Genomic DNA, 23,376 nt, shown 5'->3' with positions numbered 1-23,376 from the left:
CAAATTTTATGTCAACTTCAAAGATTCATCAGATATTCTCAATAGTGTAATCAATGCTACAAATAAAAATTAATATCTCAACTGAAAAAAATCAGTAGCAATCAGTAGTCATAAAATATTACAGAAATTCTTAACGATATTAAAATTAGCAGTCACTTGAACATTTTTTTATTTCATTTAAGAAAAAAATTAGTCAGAAAAATTATTGAAAAAAAATTTATTTTCAATTTTTTAGAATTTCTATACGCCAATTTTTTTTCTCAATTTTTTCCATCATTTATTTGTAACAAAAATTCTAAAAATACTCACATAGGTATCTGCTAAATTAATTTTAATAAATATTTAATGTAATATTTTTTTAATAATTCTGTTTTTTTATTATTTTTGATATAATTTTACAGTGCAATGATTTGATGATTCGAATTACTTTAATTACTTTAATTACCGCCTGATCGAGTTCTTTATTACCAACGGAGTGGACCTATTAGTCTAAAAAAAAAAATGTTGTTCATAAATCTAGCAAGATGTCATCACCTAAACTTAAGTTTAAGCTTCCTTTCATGTATACCTATAATAATAGCAAAGTGAATATACTGGTATTTACACAAGCGTTAGTTGTTCAAGTGTGTGAGACTAAAATCTTTGGTTTACGTTTGAAAACGTTTAAATTATTAACACAGTTATTCTATCACCATGGCTGATGCGGCGGCCCGTCAATTGCAATACGAATATAAAGCTGTAAGTATAATAATTAACATTAACATTAATAATAAATAACACTTAATTTAATTAATTTATTTTAACAGTAGAAATTTATTTTTGTTTTATACTAGATAATTAAGTCAATATTAGTTATGTATGTTGGGGTTATGTTTTGTATCGAATTTTTTCACAACGTTTTATTTTATACTTAATTTAGGCCTCAATTTATTTATTTATTTATTTATTTACTTCTGGTAAAACATTCTATAGAGGTGCAAGAAGCACCTATGCATAGACACCAGAAAAATATAATACATTTATAAAAATTAATACATAATATTAAATTAACTAAGTAAGTAGTGTACAGAGTATATTAAGAATAATTTTACAAAATTTTTACATAAATACAATTTATCATGAATTAAAGTATTATTGATCTTATCCACCTCACAATATGCTTTCTTAACCATTTATTATAATTTAGCTCTTTCAGATTACTAGGAAGTAAATTGAAGTATTTAATTGCAATATAAATTGCACTTTTAGTACTTATTATTCTATTAATTTTTGGTAATGTTAACTGTCTAGATCTTGTATTGATTACTCTATCAGAGTACAAAGTTTTACATTCACAAAAATAATAGGTTAAGGCTTGTACAACGAAAGATTGTTTAATCTTCAATGGTCCTAACATATCATCAGAATTTGTTATTTTGCTTAACATTTTATTTTGTAGATTTACAATAGGTTTTAATGTGTTATCATATGCACCTCCCCAGGCTATAATTCCATAGTTTATAACACTTTCAAATAGACCATGATAAATGATTTTCAGTAATGATGTGTTTATCCAATTACTTAATTTGTAAAAGATTAATTATAAAATTAATTATTAATTTTATTATTTATAAATTTCAGAACTCGAATCTTGTATTACAAGCTGACGTACGATTGATCGAAAGACGAAGCCGTGATGAAGCTACCGGTGAAGTTATGTCCCTTGTGGGCAAGTTGGATGGGACCAGGATGGGTGATCGAGCACAAAGAAGTAAACCCAGTAAAGTTGAAGAGCGTAAAGTCAAGTAAGTGTTCTAAATTATTTTTTAATAATTAATCTTTATAAAATAATCATAAAAAATTTCATTAAATTATATATTCTATTAATATAAATATTATATCAGACTTTAGCAGTTACTCTAAGTAAACTTACCCTCGAAATTTATCACTAGAATCAACTTGATTTCAAACGAAAATAGACTTTCGTGGAGTAAAATTTTCAATTTTCTAAATATAATAGCTATAATTCAGAAAAAAAAAATAAACAAATATTTTTAATTTAGCGATTTAAGACAGAATCAATTTTTCTTCGAAAACTTTAAGAAAAAAATGAAAATTTAACATCTAGTTTAAAATAAAAAAAAAAAAAAATTTCATTTTAATCTCAAATATGTGAAGATTAATAGAAATACTAATTATATAATCGAGATAATCGGTGCATTATAATCTATACATGTTCTACATATTTTATTAATACTCCAAAATTTATTGTATTTATTTGAACACTATCTATGTACATAAAATTTGCTATTCGGCTCAACGCCTTGGCATTAAAACTAAATAAATAAATAAAATATTGAGTATATATATATATATATATATATATATATATATATATATATATATATATATATATATATATATATATATATACAAAATATTGAACAAAATAATAGCGGCTATGTACACTGAAAAAAAAAAAATTAACCTGAATCAAGTAAAATTATTGGACCAAGAAAATAATTTTGAAGAGTTTTATAGTCTTGAATCAAGACGAAAAATTTTTGAATCAAGTAAAATTTACTTAAAGCAAGAAAAATTTCTCCAATCAAAAAAATGAAGTTTTTCAAAATTATTTATTCGATTCAAGTAAATTTTTTTTTGTGTCTAAATTCAAATATTAATAAGTATTCTTCATTTATTAATACAATGTTTTTCAGAGCAAAATGTATTACTTAGTAACTTTATTTGTATTTTTTTTTGTTCCAGACGTCAAAAACGAGATGAAGCACAATATGATTTTACTAGAATGAAAGGAGCAACGTTACTATCTGAAAGTGTCGATGAGATAACTGCTATTGTTTACCGGCCAAAAACACAAGAGACGCGACAAACCTATGAGGTATTGTTAAGTTTCATACAAGAAGCAATCGGTGACCAGCCACGTGATATTCTCTGTGGTGCGGCGGATGAAGTCCTCGCTGTATTGAAGAACGATCGATTAAAGGAAAAAGAAAAGAAGCGTGAAACGGAATTACTATTAGGTGGTGTTTTAGCTGAAGAACGTTTTGCTCTGTTGGTAAATTTAGGTAAAAAAATAACAGATTTCGGCAATGAGGATAAACCAGTAACCAATGAAGAAAATATCGATGAAACTTATGGTATAAATGTACAGTTTGAAGAGAGCAGTGAAGAGGATAATGAAGATGTACATGGAGAAATTCGAGAAATCGATGATGATGGAGAAGAAGGTGAAGAGGCTAATGACAATCGTGCTATACATGCAGAAAATCTTGGAGGAACAGAAGAAACCAAGAAAGAGAAACCACTACACCCACTTGATATTGATGCTTACTGGCTGCAACGTCGACTCAGTAGAATTTACGACGATGCTATAGTGTCACAAGCACGCGCTGTTGAAGTTTTAGCTGTTCTTCGCGACGCAGTAGATGAACGTGAGTGTGAAAATTCTCTTGTCCTCCTTCTTGGTTATGACTGCTTCGACTTCATTAAACAGTTGAAAAAATATCGTTTTATGATCGCTTACTGCACAATGTTAGCTTCATCACAGTCAGAAATTGAGAGACAAAGAATACGCAATAAAATGAATGATAATCCCATTTTGGCAAAAATTTTACGGCAATTGGATACTGGAAAGGGAGATGATGATGCTGACGAAACCATGGAAGCCCGAACACAACGAAAAAGACGAGAGGAAAATGAAGACACTGGAGGTCCAGGTGGTCAAATACAAGGAACAAGAAATACGATTGATCTAGAAGATTTAGCGTTTGTTCAAGGTTCTCACTTTATGGCTAATAAGCGCTGTCAATTACCGGATGGAAGCTTCCGAAAACAACGTAAAGGTTATGAAGAAGTTCACGTGCCAGCTTTGAAATCCAAGCCTTTTGAAGATCATGAAAAATTAATCCCTATTGATCAATTACCTGAGTACGTTAAACCAGCTTTTGAAGGAATCAAAACATTAAACAGAATCCAGAGTCGTTTGTATCGGACCGCATTGGATAGCGATGAAAACTTATTGCTTTGCGCGCCAACAGGTGCAGGTAAAACTAATGTCGCATTATTGTGTATGATGCGAGAAATTGGTAAACATGTTAATTCAGATGAAACTATTAATGTAGATCAGTTTAAAATTATCTACGTAGCGCCAATGCGTTCACTTGTACAGGAAATGGTTGGGAGTTTTGGAAAAAAATTAGCAAGTTATGGTCTTACTGTATCTGAATTGACTGGTGACCATCAATTGACTCGTGAACAAATAGCTGGGACGCAAATTATTGTTTGTACACCAGAAAAATGGGACATTATTACACGTAAAGGTGGTGAAAAAACATTTACATCACTTGTAAGATTAGTTATTATTGATGAGATTCATTTACTGCATGATGAACGAGGTCCAGTACTAGAGTCTCTTGTTGCAAGAACAATTCGAAATATTGAGACAACCCAAGAAGATGTTCGTTTAGTCGGTTTGTCTGCGACTCTACCTAATTATCAAGACGTAGCCCAATTTTTACGTATCAAACCTAAGACTGGTTTATTTTATTTCGACAACAGTTATCGTCCAGTACCCCTAGAGCAGCAATACATTGGTGTTACAGAGAAAAAAGCTTTAAAACGTTTTCAAGTTATGAATGAAATCGTTTACGAGAAGACAATGGAGCATGCGGGAAAAAATCAAATTTTGATTTTTGTTCATTCGCGTAAAGAAACTGGTAAAACTGCAAGAGCTATAAGAGATATGTGTTTGGAAAAAGACACATTAGGACATTTTCTTAAAGAAAAATCGACTACTATGGAAGTATTACGCAGTGAATCAAACGAGGTAAAAAATCAAGAACTAAAAGATTTACTGCCGTATGGATTTGCTATTCATCATGCTGGTATGACTCGAGTTGATCGTACCCTTGTTGAAGATTTGTTTGCTGATAGACATATTCAGGTGCTTGTCTCAACTGCTACGTTAGCTTGGGGTGTTAATCTTCCGGCTCACACCGTTATTATCAAAGGTACTCAAATATATAACCCTGAAAAAGGTCGTTGGGTTGAATTAGGAGCTCTTGACGTATTACAGATGTTGGGTCGTGCTGGTCGTCCTACGTATGATACTAAAGGTGAAGGTATTCTTATCACCAACCACAGTGAATTGCAATACTATCTATCACTCTTAAACCAACAGTTACCGATTGAATCTCAGCTAATATCAAAAATGCCCGACATGTTAAATGCTGAAATTGTCCTAGGTACAATTCAAAATGTTCGTGATGCGGTAGTTTGGCTTGGATACACATACTTATACATCAGAATGCTACGCTGCCCAAATTTATACGGCATCAGTCATGATAAACTAAAAGAAGACCCACTTCTCGAATTACATCGTGCAGATCTCGTCCATTCAGCAGCTGTAGCTCTCGATCGTAGTGGTTTAGTTAAATATGATCGAAAATCTGGAAACTTTCAGGCAACTGAACTCGGTAGAATTGCATCTCATTATTATTGTACTCACGAAACAATGTCGACATATAATCAATTGTTGAAAAAAACACTCTGTGAAATAGAATTATTTCGAGTATTTTCATTATCAAGTGAATTTAAACATCTTAATGTAAGAGAAGAAGAAAAATTAGAGCTGCAAAAATTAATGGAAAGAGTTCCAATACCAATTAAGGAGAGCATTGAAGAACCAAGTGCTAAAGTTAATGTTTTGTTACAAGCCTATATTTCTCAACTAAAACTTGAAGGATTTGCTCTTATGTCAGACATGGTGTTTGTTACACAGTCAGCCTCACGTTTAATGAGAGCTATTTTTGAAATTGTTTTATTCCGTGGATGGGCACAATTGGCAGATAAATGTTTGGCTCTATGTAAAATGATTGATCGACGAATTTGGCAGTCAATGTCACCATTGCGACAGTTTAGAAAAATGCCTGAAGAAATCGTAAAGAAAATTGAGAAGAAAAGTTTTCCTTGGGAACGATTGTATGATTTAGGACCTAATGAAATTGGTGAGTTAATTCGAGTACCAAAACTCGGTAAAACTGTTCACAAATATATACGTCAATTCCCAAAACTTGAATTGGCGACACACATTCAACCTATTACTCGTTCGACATTACGTATTGAATTAACTATTACACCAGATTTTCAATGGGATGAAAAAGTTCACGGTGCATCAGAAGCATTTTGGATTTTGGTTGAAGATGTTGATTCAGAAGTTATTTTACATCACGAATATTTTCTTTTAAAATCCAAATTCGCGACTGATGATCATCTAATTAAATTTTTTGTACCAGTTTTTGAACCGTTGCCACCTCAATACTTTTTGCGAGTTGTGTCAGATCGTTGGATTGGTGCGGAATCCCAGTTACCAGTGAGTTTCCGTCATTTAATATTGCCAGAAAAAAATTTACCTCCAACTGAATTACTTGATTTACAACCATTGCCAATAACAGCGCTGCGTAATCCGAAATTTGAAGCATTATATGTAGACAAATTTCCTCAATTCAATCCAATTCAAACTCAAGTTTTTAATGCTGTTTATAATTCAAATGATAATGTGTTTATCGGTGCACCAACAGGTTCAGGAAAAACGACAATTGCTGAGTTTGCTATTTTACGATTATTTTCTCAAAATCCGGATGGACGTTGTGTTTATATGGTGACTAAAGAAGCACTTGCTGAATTAGTTTACGCAGATTGGCTTGTTAAATTTGGTCGTAATCTCGGTAAAAAAGTGGTTTTATTGACCGGTGAAACCGGTACAGATTTAAAACTACTTGCAAAGGTTCATATAGTAATAACAACTGCCGACAAGTGGGACGTATTATCACGGCGTTGGAAGCAACGTAAAAATGTCCAAAATATCCAACTTTTTATTGTCGACGAATTGCAGTTGATCGGCGGTGAAGATGGCCCTGTACTTGAAGTAGCTTGTTCACGAGCACGTTATATATCAGCACAGTTGGAAAAACCAACCCGAATTGTTGCTCTCTCAGCGTCACTGGCAGATGCTAAAGATGCTGCTCAATGGCTTGGTGCCCCTGCTGCTGCGACATTCAACTTCCATCCATCAGTGCGACCAGTGCCATTAGAACTTCATGTACAAGGTATAAATATAACTCACAACGCGTCAAGATTAGCAGCTATGGCCAAACCCGTATACAATGCTATTTTACGCCATGCACAAAAAAAACCAATCATTATATTTGTTCCAACCCGAAGACAAGCAAGATTAACAGCTATTGACATTCTTACATTTGCTGCTGCCGAAGGTCAACCATCAAAATTCTTCCACGCTGAAGAGGCTGATATAAAACCATTTTTAGATCGCATGAGTGATAAGACATTGAAAGAAACATTATCACAGGGTGTTGCTTATTTACACGAAGGTTTATCCACTGACGATCGACATTTGGTTGAACAGTTATTTGACAGTGGTGCAATTCAAGTTGCTGTTGTTACCCGTGATCTATGCTGGGGTTTATCCATCAGTTCTCACTTGGTAGTTGTAATGGACACTCAGTCTTACAATGGTAAAACACATGCTTATGAAGATTATCCAATTACTGATATACTACAAATGGTTGCTCGTGCTAACAGACCGCTGGAAGATGACGATGCTAAATGTGTATTATTGTGTCAGAATTCCAAGAAAGATTTCTTTAAAAAATTCTTAAATGAACCACTTCCTGTTGAGAGCCATCTTAACCATGGTCTTCACGATCATTTTAATGCCGAAATAGTTACAAAAACAATTGAAAACAAGCAAGACGCCGTTGATTATTTAACATGGACATTCCTGTATCGGCGTTTAACACAAAATCCAAATTATTACGCCCTTCAAGGAGTGACACATCGTCATTTGTCAGATTATCTGTCAGAATTAGTTGAACAGACACTAAGCGATCTCGAGCAAGCCAAATGTGTTGCAGTTGAAGACGAAATGGATACACTACCTCTTAATTTAGGAATGATCGCTGCTTATTATTACATAAATTACGCGACAATCGAATTGTTCAGTCACTCACTTACCAGCAAAACTAAAATTCGAGGGTTACTTGAGATAATATCATCGGCTGCTGAGTACCAATCTGTTCCTGTGAGACAACGGGAAGAAAATCTATTGAAAAGCTTGGCACAAAGATTACCACATGCACCTCAAGTATCAAGAATGGCTGATCCACAGGTTAAAGCCCAATTACTCTTGCAAGCTCATTTGTCGCGAATTCAGTTGGGTCCAGAATTACAAAAAGATACGGAATACGTATTAAGCAAGGCGATAAGATTAATCCAAGCATGTGTAGATGTTTTAAGTTCTTCGGGATGGCTAGCACCAGCCGTTGCCGCTATGGAACTTGCACAAATGGTTACTCAAGCAATGTGGTCAAAAGATTCGACGCTTAAACAATTACCGCATTTCACTGCCGAAACAATTAAGAGGTGTACGGAAAAGAAAATCGAGACGGTATTTGATGTGATGGAACTAGATGATGAAGACAGAAATAGATTGTTACAGATGACTGATGCTCAAATGATGGATATTGCTAAATTTTGCAATCGCTATCCTAATATCGAGATGTCATACGAAATTGAAGACAAGGACAGAATTCGCTGTGGTAACACTGTTAATATTGTAGTTCAATTAGAGCGTGAAGACGATGTTGGTGGACCAGTTGTTGCACCATTCTTCCCTCAAAAACGCGAGGAAGGTTGGTGGGTCGTTATTGGAGATCCTAAAACAAATTCACTTTTGTCAATCAAAAGAGTAAACTTGCAACAAAAAGCTAGAGTAAAATTAGATTTTGTTGCTCCTGCAGTAGGACAACATTCATACACTTTGTACTTCATGAGTGATGCGTATTTGGGATGCGATCAAGAGTATAAATTTACTCTAAATGTTGGAGAATATGAATCGGAAGGAAGTTCTCACTCTGATTCAGAATAAGCTTATTGAAGGATAATTCAATTATAAATTGTAAATTACTTACGGAAAGATTATGCATTAATTATTCTCTTTTTTTTTCGAAAGTAGACGTCATACACATTATTATAATTATTATTAATTGATTATTTATAAGATCGTAGCGTAGACGAGAAGTTGATTAAATAATTTTCGATATAATTAATCTAAACTAATATTTCTACTTTTATGATTTTGATGTTTGTATGTAAGAGTACTGTAATGAAAATTTTATTATATTTTATATAAAAAAGATTCAAATATAAATAAGTTAAATAAATAGTAAATAAGTAATAAAAGATTGTTGTTTTAATCAATTTTTTTACACAAATATTAATTTTTAAGAATTTTTTATTGTTGATGTATTTTTTTTTTGTTAGTTATATATTACTTGCTTGCATTGTTTTAAATTTATATGTTATTGTAGTAGAATAAAAGTAATTACATCATTCTCCAAAAATTTGCTGACGATTAGAGAGGTAAGAAATTTTTGAAAAGTTTTGTAGTAATCTTTTATTAAATATCTATAACTTTCTGAGAGGCTGTTTGAGTAAGTATTGTAAATTTTATTTTTTTTTATAAAAATGTGTTACCTTATTTAAGCAGATTAGAGAAAAAAATCATTAAAATGCATATCTTTTATTATTCAAGTGACTTTTTACGTATGGACAGACATATTCTTAAAAATTATCAAATTAAAAGCTTCATGATTACTTTGGAATTGAACAAATGAATTGAAATGAAAAAAAAAAAAGACGGTATTGAAATTTCAACTTTTATAATGTCTTGTCTAGATATTCTTATATTAATATTTGAAAATTAAACAACTATTTGGCTATTTGGCATCTGTTGAAAAATTCGTGATATTGACAAAAAATTTTAAGCTTAAAAAAATTACAATAAAAATTTATAACTTAAATGATTTTTTTTTTTTACAATTTGGTACAATAATAGTTTAAAGAAAGAAAAATACAAAAATCTTCTCAAAAGTACTAAGTTTATTTTTCTTTTAATTAAATCAAGTAGTTGAATCGTTTTGTATTTAAAATTTTCAAAACAATTGTATGATTATCATGTTAGTAATTAAATCATATTTTTACAACATGTAAATTAGATTTAGTAAATGCAATTATGTATGGCTCTTTCTTAACTTCAGTAATGTCTAAAGTAAGAATTGGTTCATTGTTAATTGGTAGCACCTGTATGATTGGAAATTGATTTAGATTTTTATTCACAAGTTGTTGAATATCTTTCAACACAAATAGATGAACACTTCCTAGTTATACAAAAAAATATAATTACTAATTTGAATCACGTATTTGAACAAACAAAATAATTTTGATTATATTATATTTGATTATATTACCTGATGAAGTTCCCAAAAACAGCATATTAACATGCATGACTACCGACACAATTACGCTTTTGATAAGTTTCAACAAATAATGACGTTTGACACGAACTTGATTGGAATCGTTCAGTACTACTACATGTAGACCATAGCCTATAAAAATGAAAATAATCATAAATAATAATGATGATGCTGAAATTATCAGACAGTTGACTATTTTTTCGTTTTACTTGATAAAATCAACGAGACCAAATCAAATCCCTAAATAAAAAGTTAGTTTGGTAAGATGTGAAGTCTTGTTGCTAGGCAACGGTTGCTATGGAGGCGTTGCTAGGGGGAGAGGGAGAGGAGGGGAGGGGGAGAGGAGGGGAGGGGTTGCTATGAGGAGAGGGGAGCGGTTCTATAGGGAAAGGGGGGGTCTCTACGGAGGCGTTGCAATGGAGTTTTATGGGGTTTCTTTTGGGGGTAGTAGTAAACATTAGAAGGGTAGTAAGCGCTCAAGAGCGCTTATTTTCATTAATTTGATTGTATTAATTTCATTTGTTATTAACTTCACTGATATGTTTATGTTTACTTTTTTAACTTTCCGCTAAGAAAATTGAAAATTTTCAAAAATCGGGAAATTATTGTTTTTACCCCGTTTTTCGAAAATCGAGTTTTCATCAGATCTCGACGTTTTGAGGTCCTAGAAAGCTTCCCTGACTATTCCCGTGATGGTGTCTGTATGTCTGTATGTCTGTATGTATGTATGTGTATGTGGATGTATGTAAACCTCTCATAACTTTTGAACGGCTTGACCGATTTGATCGTGGTTGGTGCCATTCGAAAGGGTTTGACTAAACTTAGATTTTGAATACAAGTTGGACTGATTCGGACCGATAGATTTTTGAAAATCTTAAAAAAACTGCGAAAAAAAATTTTTTCAAATGTGGTTTTTTTTTAATAACTTTCAAACGACTTAACCGATCAATTCCAAAAACTAATCAGCTCTTAACATCGAAAAACCACGTCGATCGTTACCAAGCCAGTCAAAATCGGTTGATTCGTTCGTGAGTTATCGTTGACGAAAGAAATCGAAAAAAAGTGTTTTTTTTTTTTTCGAATTACACCGAAATTTCTGGTCTGATCAATTTGTGTTTGAAAATATATCATAGAATCTGAAAAACTGCCTCGAATGCCCCCAACCGCGTGAAAATCGGTTCATTCATTCAAAAGTTATTGCAATTTGAAAATTCAAAAAATAGTATTTTATTAAACTTCCATTAGACTTTTGAGCTCGGAGAGCTCAAAACTACACGAAAATTATATTTTTGTGCTTGAAAAGCTCAAAAACGTAATAAGTGCAATTTTGAGTGCTTAATTACAAAAGTAGCGGGAAGTTGCAGGGATGGCCTTTAGGGTCAACCGTTTTCCTAATTTTTTTGTTTTTTACATATTTTGTATTTAATAATTATATATGGTTTAAGTGTATAAATTATTTGTGTCCTTTTTATTGTTTTTTTCTTTGAACCGCATTACATGTGGTTGTAAACATATTACGCGCGCGGTGCATGCTAGTATTTTTAAAAAATTCCATTGATAGTTTTTTTTAATTTCCACGTGCAAATTTTTTTTTAGTTTTCTTTACGATTTATTGTTTAAAAAGTTTTATAAATTGTAAGATATAGATCCATTTTAATGTCACTGATAATGATAATGACGAATTTTAATTTATTAATTTAAATTATAAAATATATTACGTACCTTCATTAAAGATCACGACTTCGGGAATCGGTATGTAGATTTTTCTTGGATGTGAATCGAAATTCGAATCCATACTTTTAGTAATTTTAAAATCACCATTATCAAAGCTTACTCTTGACGTTAATTGGTACTTGACCGTGATTGTTGTCTATACATTAAATGTATTAGAAAGTTTTAATCTTAGTACACTGAGAAAAAATTTTTTTTGAAAGAAATGGGTATTGTTGTGACAAGAAATTAATTTGTTGGAAAATTTCAACAGTTTTATTTTTTTAGTTAAAGAAATCAAAATTTTTCTCACAGTAACTTTTTTGTTAAAAAAAAGTTTTTTAGATTCAGAAAAAAACAATTTTGGACGAAAATTCTCGAGTTGTCCGTCTAAAATTGTGTTTTTTCAAATCTAGCAAACTTTTTTCCAACAATAAAATTGCTGTGAGAAAAATTTTGATTTTTTCAGCTAAGAAATGAAATTGTTGAAAATTTCCAACAAATTAATTTCTTGTCACAACAATGCCCATATTTTTCAAAAGAAATTTTTTCTCTCAGTGTAAGATACCTTTCGTTCTTAAACCTAAAAGAGCGTAGAAACTCTTTTTCCCTATCTATGATTCGACTCATTTTATATATATAGATACAAACAAAAAAGTTTTACAAAAATAATAATCAAAATATATATGTAACTTCGTTGAAAATCTTGTCAAAATAACTATAACTATTTACGTTGAAAAAAAAAAAACAACTTGCATTTTAATTACTAAAAACAATCGTAAAAAATTTTTGAAAATTATAAAAAGTTCAAAATGATGTTATGAGTAATAATTTTGAACTATTCAAAAAAATTTTTTTATATTTTTTTTATACAATTTTTGATTTTTAAAAACTCAAGAGAATTTTCGATAAATATTTGCGTTTTGAAACGATATAAGTCGAAAACTGTAAAATTGCTCAATCTACACTCTTTTCTTCAGGTACACAAACTATCTTAATATTGATGATCGTCTTTCAATGATGATTTATAATGTCCAAAAAAATATAATAGGTGACAGGATATAAATTAAAATAAGAATTAAAACTTTTAACTTCACTTTTTCATATTGACAACAAAGACTCTTCACGGGCCACCAAAGATCTTCATACGCATCCCCAATGTTTATTGATTTAATATTTACGGCTTCAGGGGTTTCATTCCATGTTAACTGATGAATTATATTAATGGCTGAACCAATCATCAATTTGTGATCAGTTCCTCGACTATAAAAAATAAAATGACATAATAAATTTTATGAAAAATCTATAAGATAATGAAAGTAGTTTTTTTATTATTTACTCATTACCATAGTGTTTGTGATCTTGTCCAAGCATTAATGAGCAAATTATTATGGATTGTTTTTGAATCAATATTGAATAGAGTTAAATTACCAACAGGACTTGTCAACGCTAAAAACATATTCCCCTCTAAAAATCATAAAAGTTTTATTGCTTAATATTCAGTAGGGTATTTAAAAAAAATTTTTTTATTTTTATTTTTATTTTTTGCTCTTATCCTCTCAAATATTTCTATAAAATGTAAAAAAAAATCTTTACCAAAGATACCAAAACTCTACAAAAATGTATGATTATTATAACTAATAGAAGATCCGTTACAGCCATCTGGAAAGTACTGAATTTTTGACTACAGAGGAATAGTTTGTGATGATTTTTTATATACATAATTTATTGGAAATTTTAAAGTAATTCGTTGTTACAAGTATATTTTTATATTAAAAAAAATTATACTTTATTAAAAGATATTGAAAAAAAAATTTTTCATTTTAATTAATTTAATAGGAAACTAAAATTAAAAAAGGTACATCTTAGAGTTGAATTATCTTTGGTGAAGATTTTTTTTACATTTAATAGAAATATTTAAGAGGGTGAGAGCGAAAAATAGGAATAATAGAAATTTGTTTTAAGCACCTTATTGGTAATTTTATAAATTGATTTAGTCTGATTGAATTATTGTACACTGAAAGAACAAATTTCTTTTGAAAAAAATAGTCATTGTTGTGACAAGAAATTAATTTGATAACTTAAAATTATTTTAACAAATAAATAAAAAAAAATTGTTTTTAATAAAGAAAATTATAGAAACAAAATTTCACATGTGAAAAATAGAAAAAATCACTGGAGAGTTATTTTTGTTTATAAAATTTTTTATATCTTAATTTATTTATCTATAATCGAAAAATTATTAAGTTTTGGCTAATTTCAATAACATCTGAAATTTAATGTCATCAGCAGATAACTAATTTTTGAGAATTTATAAATAATTTTGAACTTAAAGATTAAAAAAATAATTTCACAAAAATAATTCAAAACAATTTTTAAGTTAATTTTTGTAATGAGTAAAATATTTATAAATTTTTAAAACGTTCTAGGATGTCTGCTACAATTACACACATTTAATTAGAATATAATTTGAAAATTACATGAATAAAAACTTCAGCTTACCTGCATTCCAAAATTTCAATTGACGATAAGTCTCATCGTTATTACTAGTGAAAGTATGCAGTAGATTCATACTGTTATATAAATCATCCTCCTCATCGTTAATTATAAATAAAAATACAACTCCGCAATCAGAAGCAATAGCAAAATAGTTCCCTTTAATGAAAAATAAAAACATTTAAATCAATGATCTAATTTAACAGTACAAATATAAATATATGATATGAATAACTTTCTTACCAAATGCGTCACTGCATTTTATATGATTATAATTCACTGAATTGTTGCGAAGATTAAAAGTGATGAATTTAGAACGACGTTTTGAATATGTTCGCCAATATTTATAAGAATAAAAAACATCCTTCCAAGTTTTATCCAATTCCTCTGGAGTGTACTTTTCTGCGTAAGGAAATAGTTTTTCTTGGATCTTCCAAATCCAAGGTTTAATACTACTGTTCAAACACAAATTTTTCCATACATTGTTTTTCTCAAACATTTCTTCAATAATATTTTTGAAGTATTTACATGTCCGACGCAGAATAAATAACTTTAACGGACTAACATGTTTAAAAATATCTGGCCATATATGATCAGGTATAAATATATCCGTACTGTTGATGAGTGAAGAATTCATATTAATATGAAGAAAAGTTAAAAATTATTTGATAATTAATAAAAAAACACGTTATTTAACCAAGCTACTCGATCAAGGATTGAAAATCTATTTTAAAAGTGTGAAACATTATTTATAAGTATTTTAGTGTTTGACAAAAAGTATCGACAAAGTTCAAGAATTTACTATTAACATTATTAAAAGTATACCAGCAATTACTTCAATTATTACAATAGAGTACTGGCAATGATTCATCACCATATTTTGTTAGTATGTTAAAAATTGCAGAGTAGAGTCATCACATATATTCTATTATCACTAACTAATTGTTAATTTTTTATTTGTTACACATTATTTTTAAAATTGTGGACAAATTGTTATTACTAAAACTTTCTTATTCTAGAATAAAATAATAATTATAACTAGCAACTTGCAGTCACTATATGATTGCCGAGATTTACGGATTATGAATAAAAAAATTTTGGCTTAATGATTTTTTGATATTACTTATTAAATTACACTATATAGTCCTACAACAGGATCAATGACAAATAATTTAATGAAAGATGTGGCCGTACAAATTTATAGAACCAATAAAATATTCAAAATTGCTCCAAAAATTTAACATAAAAAATTGACCATTACTGAAAAATATATAAAATTGAGAAAGGCACAAATTTATATCAAGACCTTTTTGATGATAACAAATTTAACTATAAAATTATTTTTAAAATAATAATATGTTCGCCGCAAAATTTTCCTTACTCTCTTAATTGTTCAAAACTAAAATCACTATCGCTGAAAAAATATCAAAACCAATTTACGATGAAGACATTGTGTTACAGATACTATAAGGGCGTATACCGGCTAAAGGTACCAGTTAAAAGGCATAAGGGCGTATAAAAAATTGTTTTCGGGAATCGATATATTTGTGCCAAAAAAGTGTAGAAATTCAAAAAAAAATTTTCTCAAAGTTAAAAATTTTTTTTTGAGAATTCAATTTTTTTTCTAAGCCCAAAACAAATTTTTAATTCTTTAAAAAATTTTTTTTGGATTTTCTCACCTTCCAGCCGAAAGTAGGTCAATTCTCAAAATAAAATTTTATTATACGCCTTTATGGTTTTTGGATGCCATAAGAGCGCATAATTATCATACGCTTTTGTGACATTTGTAACGCGATATACCCCTTACAAAATTTTTCTTAGTCTTTTAATTATATAAATTAATTTTTAATCTACAACGCCATTTACATGTACAAAAAAAAATAAATAAATAAACGAACAACGTTTATCGCGAAAGTCGAATCTATTTAAAACTACTTCGAAAACTTATCATAATTTTTCACCCTAGCTGTGCTAGGCAAGCTGGTCCTATCTCTGGTGGTACGTTTCAAAGATGTTGTGGACGACGTGGTTCAGTTTCCATAGATGACGTACGTGAACTTCTATCAACAGAATTGAATAAGCTACGCGTTGATTTCAAAACAAAATTTACGGCATTAACAGACAGTGTTACTGAGCTCAAAAATAAAGTTGATAAGAACACTAAAACTTTCAACGAGAAAATTACTAAGATTGAAAATGAAAACACAGACATTAAAAAGCGAATTGGTGCAATTGAATCCCAGATCGATAAATTTGATGAGAAAAACACTAATGTAAATAGTGAAAATTTAAGCTCTAATTTATTACGTGAATTTGAAGATAGGCAATCGAGGAGAAACAACGCAATTTTCTTTGGTGTTGAAGAAGCAGCATCATCTAATGCCGCGGAACGCCGGAAAATTGATCAAGATACTGTGCAGACCATTTGTAACTCGATTGCTGAAAATATCACTATCACTGGATCCACTCGTATTGGTAACTACTCTACGGTCTCACTTCAACCACGTCCGATTGTCGTATCAATCGTATCAATCAATCGTATCGATTGTCAAAGATCGAACCAAGATGCAACGGATGGAGCAAAAAACAATTCACCAGGAACTCAAGGACAGGATATCAGCGGGAGAACAGGGTCTTCGTATCATACAACGAGCTGGTATTCTGATCATCATAGCGACTCATCGTCCTACGTCAGTGTCGACCCCGAAAAATTCACAATAATGAACAACAGTTTTTCCTCGTTCTTACTTTACTATCAAAATGTCAGGGATAGTACTTTCAGTCTCAAATGTATTTTTTCTTATGATATCTACTACTTCTAATTATTAGTTGCTTATATCATTTATTATTTAATATTTATATTATATATTATAATTATAACTATTATTGTTTTTGATTATATTCTTAATAAAATTGTATAGCAGTACATCAGTTATCTTATAAGATTAATTTATAATAATGTAAAATTTCTCATTTATTGCGCCTTTAGTTCAAAACTTTACTTCAAAACTTAGATAAAATTAAAATTTATAAATGTAAAATTTTCTTATGTACTTCGCCTTTAGTTCATAACTTATACTAAGTTTATTAAACTATGTATAAATTGTATTGAGACCCTTTTATTGGCCTTCCAGCTGTTGGGTCTATTGTTACTAAATAAATAAATAAATAAATAAATAAATAATAAATTAACTATTGCTGAAAAGCATATGAAACATTGAAAAGGCATAATTACCGATCAAGGCCTTTTTAATCATACTAATTGTAATTTAAAAAAACCCATTTATCGTATAAATACGCCAGAGACAAAATTTTCCTTATTCTCTTAATGATATAGATTAAATTAGGCTTGATGAATAGAAAACAAAACAAATATTTATTTTATATAGAACAATTTATTTATTGAGACATGGGCGGACATATATTTTCGTATTTTTAAAACAAAATACTTATCATAATATTAATAATAATAAAGATAAAATTGTACATTGAACTAGCACAGTAAAATTATTCTTTAACATAACACATATTTTTTTAATATGTAAAAATAATTTTTTAACACAATACACACATATTACAGAGATCATGTTCCCTATTATAATAATATTATCTTAGATTTACATTATATAGAAGTATTTAATTCATTTGTAACATTTAATTAAACAATCTTTAAATCTTGTACAATTGAAAGTATAATCTTACACGACGTTACTAATATCACAATTCTTAGAATACCTACTACAAATAGTATTATTTATTTAATAATAAAATCCTCGGCATTTTGCAGAGGTTTAATCTCAGTAATTGCAATAGAACATATAATACTTTTTTAAGTACCTGCTTATCATCTATTTACAATTATAAAAAAATTTTAATGCAGTCATTTTTAATCGAAAATAATAATTACTTATTAATTTAACTCTAATGAACAAAAAAAAAAATTAACGAAAAATTACAATAATTAAAAATTTACATAGTACAATTTACAACTGTAACTTTTATAAAAAACAAATTGTCACTAGTAATAGTGATATTACAATAAATCTATAACTGCTCGATGAAGGTCATTTGTATTGTATATATAAACTTATCACGACAAAATAATAAAATCTACCAGCCATTAATCACAAATTCAATCGTATTGATAAGTGAGAGTAATGGCACGCGCGTAGAACAATTTAAATAAAATAAAAAATATAATAAGTACGATTAATTAATTACTCAATTTTTCGATCGAAATCTATTCATATATTTGTCACAATTTACACAGAACATTCCGGTTTCAGCAGCTGGTTTCAAGCGACAAAGATTACAGAGTGTTGCTCGTGAAATGGCTGGCGCAGATGTTGTTTTTTGCATTGGATTTGCTGGTTGAAGTAAACTCATAGAATTAGATTTACCATTTGTCAAAAGCGGCCCTTGTTTGAGTGCTTTAATCGCAACAGCAGAATTAGCAGGTGGGTGTTGGTAATTTTGTAACTTTATATTAGATTGTCCATTTTGCAGAGAATTTGAGTACATTTGATTCGGTGCTAGGATATTTTGCTGATCTGTTTTTTGTGGCGGGCGTTGATAGTTTTCAGCGCGCTGTTGAAACGCTTGAGCCATTTGGTGTTGATGGTGAGACTGGAGTTGTTGATTTTGTGGATTCTGTGGTAAATTTTTCTGTGATGTAAGTTGAGATTGGGATTGTTGCGATTGATAAACCGCTAGATTAGGTGGCGGTTGGTACTGAGGAATTGAAGGGCTCGCTCTACTTTGTTGAGCGCCATTTTGAAGCGTGTAACCCTGATAATTATTGCTCGAGTACTGGTTTTGCGTAGGGTACTGCTGACAAGAATTTTGAGATTGGTTTGTTTGATATCCGAATTGTTGAGGACTTTGTACAGTAATGGGACTTGAATTTACACTTTGAGTCCGATTTGTCCCGTTTTGTTGAATCTGCTGGTTAGTCATTTGTAAATTCATCTGATTGTGTTGTTGATCGAGATGATAGTATACCGGGTATCCATTTTTCTGAGCACAGTTGTTGTTCGTAATAAGTTTTTGTTGCTGCTGCTGCTGTTGTTGTTGTTGTTGTTGTTGTTGTTGTTGTTGTTGTTGTTGCTGTTGCTGTTGCTGCTGCTGCTGAATATTAACTTGTGGATATTGATTATGCATTTGTACTGTGTAAGGACTCACGGGTTTTTGTGTTTGCGATACCGGCATAGCTGGATTGCACGAATGAGACGGATGAAGTTGAGTATATCCTTGAGTAGATAATGAAGAGGAGGACTGATTGTACGTCAAACCATTCTGGGTATATCTTATCTGTTGTTGAAGTTGCGGTGAGTAAGACATCTTAGATTGTGCTGAAGAAGAGACAGCAGGTGGATAACTATCCCGTATAACATCACTATGACAGTCACTACCAACATAAGGAGTGTACTTCTTGGGCTCTTGTTGTTGTTGAGTAATCGAGGTCGAGGTGTTTGTGTTTACTGGCGGGTCAGTGGGATTTTGACGCGTGAAAGTCGGTCGTAAATTACTATCGACCGGTAACGGTATTATAGGATTGACACTCCTCAATTGATCTTGGAATGTGGTTGATGGTGTACTATCCGCTTCGCTTTTCAATGGCAATGTGTGCTGCTGGAATCTTGTCACTTGATTACTGTCACGGTTCATCTCAGCCTCTTTTAGGCTCTGTATTTCACGCATTACTTGAACTGATTCAGGTATATTTATCGTTGATCTTAATACACGTTCAAGAATTGGATGAGGATATTCAGAGTGCTTTATATCGTCATCAGCTGCTGCTACTAGAACAACTTCATTACAAAATGATACACTCTTCTTTTTACCACTTCGACGTTTTGTCTTAGCTACGAGTAAATCCTCTTCCATTGGCAGTATTGTTGTATTTTGAATAGTATTCTGCATAGCCACTTCACTAATATCATCTTCTGGATAATCTATTGGAAGACCAGTCTCGTGAGGTAATGTCAGAGACATTGATAAAATAGCTGCGTTCAACCCACTAGTCTGCTGATGATTACTTGATGGATTGTCAGATGGTAGTGCAACGAATGTGCTTTGACTTGAAGTTGATTCAGCACTCGATGTCAAACTTGTGTAGTTATCAAATTTAGTAAAAGCTGCTAAATTTTCGCTCGACAATGGCAATTGATTAATAGTTTCTTCTGTTTTTTGTACTTCATTGCTGTGTCCCATTGTTGGCGAGGGTGATACTGAATTAGAAGTCAATTTTAACTGAACTTTACCGTCTAAATCAACTTTAGGCGTTGGATGTAATTTTATTTGTTCAAATCTCGCAGCCATATCCTTAACCGAAGAAATGACTCGAGGACAATCAGTTACATCAACGCCCTGCGGCTGATTTGTTATTGGTCCGACACTGTTCATCATCAAATCACTAGTACGCCTAGCAATGCTTTTCGGGACATCCTGACCATCCAGCGGTCCCTGTTTCTTCATTTTTCTTTCACCTAGTTTAGATTGCAGTTCACGTAACCAAGTTCCACTACCATTTTTATCCTCATCTTCATGCGTTGAGTTTCTCTTCTTTTCTTCAATATTTTCAGAAGACATAACCTGCGCTCTCTTACTTTGTAATTGAGCTAACAAGCTGCTTATTTGTTGAGCCTCCGTTGACTGCTGTTGACTTGCTTGCATTTGCATTTGCTGAGATGGCTGTTGTTGTTGCTGCAGCTGCTGATGCTGGCGATGTTTCAGTTGTTGTTGTTGTTGTTGTTGTTGTTGTTGTTGTTGTTGTTGTTGTTGTTGTTGTTGTTGTTGTTGTTGTTGTTGTTGTTGTTGTTGTTGTTGTTGTTGTTGTTGTTGTTGTTGTTGTTGTTGTTGTTGTTGTTGTTGTTGTTGTTGTTGTTGTTGTTGTTGTTGTTGTTGTTGTTGTTGTTGTTGTTGTAAATATTGTAATTGTAATTGTTGCTGCTGTTGTTGTTGTTGTTGCTGATAAAGTAGAGTATTTTCAATTTCAAGGGGACTAGGTGGTGGTGGAAAATCTTCGCTAGGTTGACGTGAATGAGTAACCGAGGGGATTACTGGATAAGGTGGAGGTGGGAAGTCTTCACTTGGTTGTCTTGAATGTGACACATTGGTCATATTTTCAGGATAAGGTGGAAGGACTTCTAATTGTTGACCTTTCACTGGACTCTGTTCATTGTGAACATCAGCTCGCGTGACAACAAATGTTGGTTCATATAAAACACCATTTGCATACTGCACAACGTCATCTTGGATTCTTGGTTTAGCTGGACCATTTTGTGGCTGTTGTTGTTGCTGATTAACATTCACCGGCGACGTCATTAAATTATTTCCTTCGGGATTGTAAGATGGTAGAAATGGTAATGACTGGGGCTCTGATAAATATTCGTCATAATTGTTACGACAAAGTTGACTGTTTGAATCAAAATTAGCTGGATTCAAATGACTCCAGTAAGCATTAGTCGTTTGATCCTGAGGAGAAGTAATCGCACATTGTCCATCATTATTATTATTATTACCATTAATTTGGTTGTTGTTATTGTTATTATTATTATTATTATTATTATTATTATTATTATTATTGTATGAGGACTTATTGATGTTATCTTGCTCATTGCGCACTTCAGGACACTTAGACTTGCTAAGCTGAGAAGTGGTCCGGAGCGGTGGTGGCGGAGGAACTTTCGCAACGTGTAACGCCTTACCAGCGCTACCGTGGAAGCTTTTTCTCATCAGACGACTTCGTTCTAAATTTGGATTGGCATTGCAGTTGCCGGCAAACTCTAGGTGGCCCTCCGACAAGTAACCGCTTAAAGATTGACCGACTTCATTGGCTTTCAAACCGACATTTGAATCGTCAACTGATTGTTTTGGCAATGTATTCGAAGTATTTTCCTTAGTCACAGCAATTGGTTGACCATCTTGACCTTCACGCAAATCGGGCATACTTCGATTTTTTCTTTTAATTAAACCGCCCATTAATAATTTTCTTCTTATTTTATGCTGCTTTTTACCTTGCTTCTGATCAACAGCCGCTGATGTTGTATTACTCTGTGAACTTTTACTTGAATCAGACGTTTCTTTACAAGTCTTATCTGGCTTAGTGTTTTTTGGCAACACAGAAGGTTTTGAAGGTGCTATTGAAAAGTCTTTTGAAATATTTTTATTGCGTTCTTCACTCTTAGCCCGTTTTTTCTCTTTTTTATCATCATCACATCGTTTTGTTCGACCAAAAAATCCCGTTCGTTGAGTTGGTTTATCATACAACATGTACTCTTCGTCTTCAATAACATTTACAGCAGTAGCTTTACCTCTCAAAGTCTTTTTCTTCGGTAAAGTTGCATATATTTCAATATTTTTAACCGCTGGTTTATCTATTACCGGTGTTGTATTTATCAATAACTCACGACTATTTTGCCGTGAATGATTGCCTTTGTCACGTGAATTTTGTCGAGAATGTTGTCCAGATTTACTGTTTTCTCTTGTATGTCTTCCATCAGCCGCGGCTTCTTCTTTTCCACCGTTAGTTATCGCGTGCTCTTGCAGTATCCTCCTGTGAAGACTTCTCGATCTCATAACACAAGTATTTACTTTCAGACGTGCTGCTGTGATGGTATTATGATTATTGTAAGGTGCATCCATAGCGGCTCGTGCTTTACTAGTTGCAGCATTGCAGAGTGCTACAGCGGTACCCAAATCACCGGCGTCTTCTGCTGCACGAGATTTTTCCAACAGTGCATCAGTCTCCTTGCACAGTCGTTCACAATCACTACCAACAGTTGATTGATAACCTTCAGGGATTTGAGCAAGCTGAAACAATTAAAATTATTGT

The 23,376-nt window shown here is 31.5% G+C and overlaps 3 protein-coding genes across 6 annotated transcripts in view; 1 reads left to right on the top strand and 2 right to left on the bottom strand.

Annotated features, from left to right (window-relative positions):
* The first annotated feature begins 590 nt into the window (after positions 1-590).
* LOC123259002 (putative U5 small nuclear ribonucleoprotein 200 kDa helicase) lies at positions 591-9,166 on the top strand. The gene is made up of 3 exons (XM_044719261.1): positions 591-738; positions 1,621-1,784; positions 2,749-9,166. The coding sequence occupies exons 1-3, from the start codon at positions 694-696 to the stop codon at positions 8,945-8,947; spliced, it is 6,408 nt and encodes a 2,135-aa protein (XP_044575196.1). The 5' UTR covers positions 591-693; the 3' UTR covers positions 8,948-9,166.
* Positions 9,167-10,025: 859 nt separating this feature from the next.
* Positions 10,026-15,276, bottom strand: LOC123269498. Its single transcript, XM_044735240.1, has 7 exons — positions 14,784-15,276; positions 14,547-14,699; positions 13,391-13,511; positions 13,142-13,307; positions 12,057-12,204; positions 10,329-10,466; positions 10,026-10,238 (listed from the first exon to the last, which is right to left on the bottom strand). Exons 1-7 carry the CDS (start codon positions 15,175-15,177, stop codon positions 10,051-10,053), a joined length of 1,308 nt encoding a protein of 435 aa, XP_044591175.1. The 5' UTR covers positions 15,178-15,276; the 3' UTR covers positions 10,026-10,050.
* A 2,818-nt stretch (positions 15,277-18,094) lies between these two features.
* LOC123275457 overlaps positions 18,095-23,376 on the bottom strand; it is a 65,209-nt gene continuing 59,927 nt past the window's right edge. The window contains exons 8-9 of one of the 4 annotated variants that reach the window (XM_044743608.1): positions 19,625-23,354; positions 18,095-19,585 (exon numbers count right to left, since the gene is read on the bottom strand). In XM_044743608.1, coding sequence (XP_044599543.1) covers positions 18,762-19,585; positions 19,625-23,354 — 4,554 coding nt within the window. In that variant the 3' untranslated portion in view covers positions 18,095-18,761. Of the gene's footprint in view, positions 19,586-19,623; positions 23,355-23,376 lie in introns of all 4 variants that reach the window. The other 3 variants (XM_044743607.1, XM_044743609.1, XM_044743610.1) reach the window with 3 other exon arrangements.

This window comes from Cotesia glomerata, linkage group LG1 (assembly GCF_020080835.1).
Source record: "Cotesia glomerata isolate CgM1 linkage group LG1, MPM_Cglom_v2.3, whole genome shotgun sequence".
NCBI lineage: Eukaryota > Metazoa > Arthropoda > Insecta > Hymenoptera > Braconidae > Cotesia > Cotesia glomerata.
This window is presented reverse-complemented; position numbering and strand designations above follow the sequence as displayed.